At 47.8% G+C, this 5,133-nt stretch overlaps 1 protein-coding gene and 1 long non-coding RNA gene across 2 annotated transcripts in view; one reads left to right on the forward strand and one right to left on the reverse strand.

Annotated features, from left to right (window-relative positions):
- Positions 1-4,294, reverse strand: part of RPIA (ribose 5-phosphate isomerase A) — a 56,024-nt gene extending 51,730 nt beyond the window's left edge. The window contains 1 exon segment of the mRNA XM_017857858.1: positions 3,956-4,294. Within this exon segment, the coding sequence (XP_017713347.1) occupies positions 3,956-4,240 (285 nt within the window). The 5' untranslated portion in view covers positions 4,241-4,294.
- A 151-nt stretch (positions 4,295-4,445) lies between these two features.
- LOC108519052 (uncharacterized) lies at positions 4,446-5,077 on the forward strand. The gene is made up of 2 exons (XR_001882507.1): positions 4,446-4,524; positions 4,602-5,077. It is a non-coding gene; the product is annotated as an uncharacterized LOC108519052 (long non-coding RNA).
- Positions 5,078-5,133: the final 56 nt, after the last annotated feature.

Genomic DNA, 5,133 nt, shown 5'->3' on the forward strand with positions numbered 1-5,133 from the left:
AAAAAAAAAAAAAAAATGAAATACTAATGTCCCCACAACCACATACATGTACACTAAAAATGCTTCTATAGCCTCTCCTACCTACAGAAGACTTTACCCAACAACTTTTGTGTTACTGACCTGGTGGAAACTGCTTTTACTAGCTCACAGTTCCAAAGTCACTGAATACATCAGGTGCTTGGGTTATCAGAACAGAGTTCGCACTAGGTCAGGATTCCACCTGTGCCAATGCTCTCAAGAAGGCAATGTGTCTAATGCAGTTGTTTAGCTACCTGGGACAATCTCCAAAGGCAAGGACTTCAAGACAAGTAAATGACACATCACAGCACAGAAACATTCAAAATGGCTAAATATCTCACATATAAAAATCTTCAAGCAATGAGAAAATGTCCTATGTCTGAGTGTGGAAAAACTCAAACTTTTTCCTCTGCTCTCACACCACAACAATTATCAACACAGAAGACTTCTGCAACCAAATGTATGGGGATTTCTTCCCATATACCAAGCAAGCAATCTACTCTGCAGCAGACACCAGCTGGGTATCCCCCAAATCAATTTCAACACTCTCTACTTGGAGATACCATAAGGTTCCACTAGTTGAGGGCTCAACTCTCAAGATTGCCTCCTCCTTCCTACCAAATGCAAGTTCAGGCCTCCAGAACTTCTGACTTGCCAGCTTCAAGTTGGAGTTCCCACAACCCTCTCTTTGGGTTTGATTAACTTGCTAGAGTGGCTCACAGAACTCAGGGAAACATGTTTACCAGTTTATTATAAAGGCTATGATGAAGGATATGGATGAAGAGATGCATAGGTAAAGGCATGTAAGAAGGAGCACAGAGCTTCCATGCTCTCTCTAGGCACACCATCCTCCAGGGACCTTCATATGTTCTGCTCTCCAGAAGCTTCCAAACCCTGTCCTCTTGAGCCTTTTTTTTTTTTTTTTTTGAGATTTTATCGAATAGATATGATTGGATCTTGGAAAAGACCAGGAATTATAAGGGCCTAGAAATGTGACTGGACAAAAATGGCATGATCCAATACTAGCAGACTGACTGGGGAAATCCTGCAAGGGCTGTCTGTTCAGATTCTTCACCTGCAGCATTCCTTCCTCCAGGGTATGGAAGAGGAACCCTCCTGAAATGGGGATCTTAATGACCTACAATCAGACAACATAGGTCACAGAATTTCTTTATGGCCAGCTCCAAGACAGAAAAGCACTGGGGAGACAAAGGAGCAAGCAGAAGGAGGGCAGAAGGTAAGAGAGGAAGATTCTGTTTTCTGAGGCCTGCTCTGGGCCCTAAAGCACCCCAAATATAACAAAAGACTGTAGTAAGAGTTATGAGAGTTATGAACCAGGAGCCATGGATAAAAACATTGTGTATATGTGTGTGTGTTTAGAATATCACACTAGATAGACTTAACCTAACCTTCACACTTGACCTGAAGCTAGGAACTCTAGCTTTACAGTCATTCAATCACCAGATTCCTGGTTACCAAGCTTAGCCATACATTCATGTCACTCACAGTCCCAGCAGGCAGGTGGCACAGAGGTGAATTCGGATGAATCAGACAAGCTCTGTGTAAGGTTCCTTCTTTGCCTTTTGGAAGAGACCAGGAATTGCAAGGCCCTGCCAGGCCTAAAGCTCTTCAACTATGTGATCCCTGCTGTCTTGGAATCAAATGACTGGCCCAGGAATCAGTGTCCTTGCCAAAGCCAACCAGAGGTGACCAAAGGCTGCCTATGAGGTGGCCCAACAGCAGAAGACTGCCAAGCAGGCCCTGCTAGAGGAGTGGCCCCATTCTAATGGGCAATATTACACCACATGTATGTGCAACATCAGAACTTCCCTCAGCTTGTCGAATGCAGTAACTCTGGAAATACTACTTCTGCTAACCAACTAGAACCACCGCCCATCAGCTTCCTCAACCAAGCCAGTCAAAAAACAAAGCCTACGCTCCAAAGAGAACAAAGGGATGAGGCTACAGATGTTCAGAAGAGCCTAGTTCTGAATGGCGACCCATCCTGGGTAGCTACACCCCCAGAAACAGACAGAGCTAGGCCCAGGGTGGCTATACAAAGGATTCACCTGAGAACTCTCCATGTTTTCCATCCACCCAGACATGGAAGTGGTCGACATATTGGAACTCCAATGGACTAGGGAACAGGAAGCCCTACTCCCCAGAGATTCTACACAAAGAACCTCCAATAACCCCAACACTTTCGTATTTGTGTCCACACTGCACACAATTGAACATGTATGTACTGGGCAGGCCCCACTGTGACCAATGCTAAATGAAGGTTAACTACCCTCCAGGAGCTTACCCTTTAAGGGGCTGGAAGAAATGAACACACAGATGACCAAAACATAAGATACAACATAAAGGACATAAGAGGCATGAAGTGCTACAGAATCGCGGAAAAGAAATCTTCCTCTCCTTAGGATGCTAAGGAAAAACTGAAAGGAGGAAATGGACTTTAAGCCAAACCCTGAAGGGCATATATGACTTTAACAGGTGCCCCCAAAAGGTCACTGTAGATCTCCCCAAAATCACCTAACTTCATGAAATGTGGTCAGAATCCAGTGTTTTGGGGCTCTAGCCTAAGGTCAGGGCTTGCAGATTTTTATTTAATCAAATACATAACTATAACGCAAAGATCAGGGAGATGCGCCACCAAATATTAACGTAAATTCATTAACAGGACAACTTAGATATGGGGCTTTTCTAATTGTATTCTCATGTGAATTACATTTGACTATTAGCTATTCACTTTATGCAGACATTTTGAAATTTCAGCTTATTGTCTCACTTTTACAACTGAGGCACTGAATCCCAAAGGTAGGGTCAAATTAACACATTTTACATTATCTCTGTTAATCCCCATAGAAAATCCTATTGTCAATCAGACTTGCAACAGGCTACACCAGAATAGGGTAGCAGTGGAAAGGGTAGAAGGGAACACGGGGACATCCCTCCCACAGAACTGGCTGAGCCACAGGTTACCACACTGTCCACTCCCACTCAAACACGCTGTGGTGAAGCTCATCAAACATCATCTAAGCAAAATAATTTTGTTGAGTAAAGCATTAACAAATGTAAAGAACTATTATTGGAGAAGAAAAGAGACTCTAATACCACTTTCTAATAAGTAGAAAGGAAAAATAAAAAACCAGTAAGACCAAGGAAACTACACCACAGGGCAGACATACTCCACTTGGCTTCCTTATTATAATTAAGATAATTAACTTGATTGCTGACAGCAAAACCACCTGGATTTAAAAAAAAAACAAAAAAACTCCACTAACAGCACCATGCCACTTAACAAACAAGTAGGGACCACGACCTGACTGAATAACAGCTAAACATCTCTGCAGCGCCGCCTTAAAAAATAAACCAGCATCCTCCAGACTTAGTCCACCCCGCCCTATGGAAAGAAGGAAGTTTGAAGCCCCGGGTCTTCCCTTCCCTCGAGGAGTTCACTCAGGGGCCGGCGCGCACCAAGCCCAGAACTTCCTTCGACTGAAATTTCAAAGCACTAGCAAACCAACTCTCCGCCAGCTTCCGGGTCAGTAAAGAGAAATGAAAACCTCTCCGCAGTCCCAAAGCCCACCATTTTCCATTTATTGATAAGGAGACCACAAGGCAACTGCCTCTAGCCCCCATTCCAAACATGAGACAACACCAGGCTCCACTTTGCAAACTGTTCCAGCTGGACAAGGAGTCTTTAGAAAGCTCAAATATTAGAAGATTCGCCCCCAACCGATTCCACATCTAAAAGGTCTTTAAGGAGCAAGGAAGAGGGGTCTAAACTCGGGTAAAGTGCACACTCTCTACCCTCTCACTCAGCCCCCGTCCTGCCAGGACGTAGGCGCGCCTCGGCAGCACCCAGAAAGCGCAACAGGAGCCCAACACGCCGAGGACGTGCTTCCCGCGCCCCACGTCCCCAGGTGCTCACCCTCACGTGGTTCTCCACGGCCGCGCGGCCCGCCAGCTTCTTGGCCTCCTCGGCCTTGGACATCGTGGAGGGGGCCGGGCAGATGCTGTTGGAGTCCCCGCAGCTGGTGCCTGTGTTGCCAGCACCGCCACGGGTCCCGGACTGTGCACGCCCCGGCAGCCGCACGTGGGAACCCGGTAGGTCCCAGCTGTTCCCTCCTCCGCCAGAGGCCGCGCCCCCGGCCCTCCCGGGCAGAGGGGCCAAGACCCGCCCGTAGAGGGTGCTGAAGGGCCCGGGGCGCTGCATCCCGACGCCTCGCTCCGGCCTCCGCTGAAGTCCCGCCCCCGGCTCCCCCGGAAATCTGGTCGCTTACGTACACACTCTGCGTGCCCTGCTGCGCGGTCCTTGCTGGGAAGTGTGGTTCTATGGCTTCGAGGACCGCTATCTGCGTCTCAGTCTGGACTACCAACCCCATAATGCTCTCCGCGACGAGATGCGCAATCGCCGGCGACGGGCTCTGGCATTCGCTCTGTGGGAGTATCAGTGTGGTGACTGCTTACTCGCGGGAAGTGTTCTCAGGCCACGATTAGGTGAAGCCCAGGGATATTTCTCTTCGCCCATGCATCCGAGAAAGGAGTGTTAGACCTGACCCTGTTGTTTCTCCCAGCAGTGAGAACGTGGCCTTGGACGAGAATTCCAAGTAGTGGCACTTCTGTAGACGACGCGGCCCTTTTGGGGTTACTACTACCCAGGAAACTCACATGCGACACGGGCGCCAGCTGAAGTGCATCTAGACCCCCGCAGACCCAAGGTTACAAGTTGAGAACCCCCTGCCATAGACATTCTTCTGCACCTAGTGGTGGAGCAGGCGGAGCTGCACCCTGCTCCGCCCATTTGGAAACTGGTTCTGCACAGGTGAGTGCCCTGCAGCGATCCTGCAATCCTTGGTGACTAACAAGGACTTACTGTGAAAACAGATTTATCTTTTCTTCTCTACCTTTAAGGTTTCTTGCTGTTGAGAATAGTTAAGGGACGAGGAATTCTTATTGCCCCCATTTTACAGGCAAAGAAACTAATACTGACCCCCAACCTTACCGACCACTTGGAGGTCCCTAAAAACACATGACCTTTGTGTTTCTCGGCTGTTAGTGGAATCCTTTCTGTCTGCTCATGAACTCATCTTCAAACGCATTCCAGGC

This window comes from Rhinopithecus bieti, unplaced genomic scaffold, assembly GCF_001698545.2.
Source record: "Rhinopithecus bieti isolate Rb0 unplaced genomic scaffold, ASM169854v2 scaffold_48016, whole genome shotgun sequence".
Classification (NCBI taxonomy): Eukaryota; Metazoa; Chordata; class Mammalia; order Primates; family Cercopithecidae; genus Rhinopithecus; species Rhinopithecus bieti.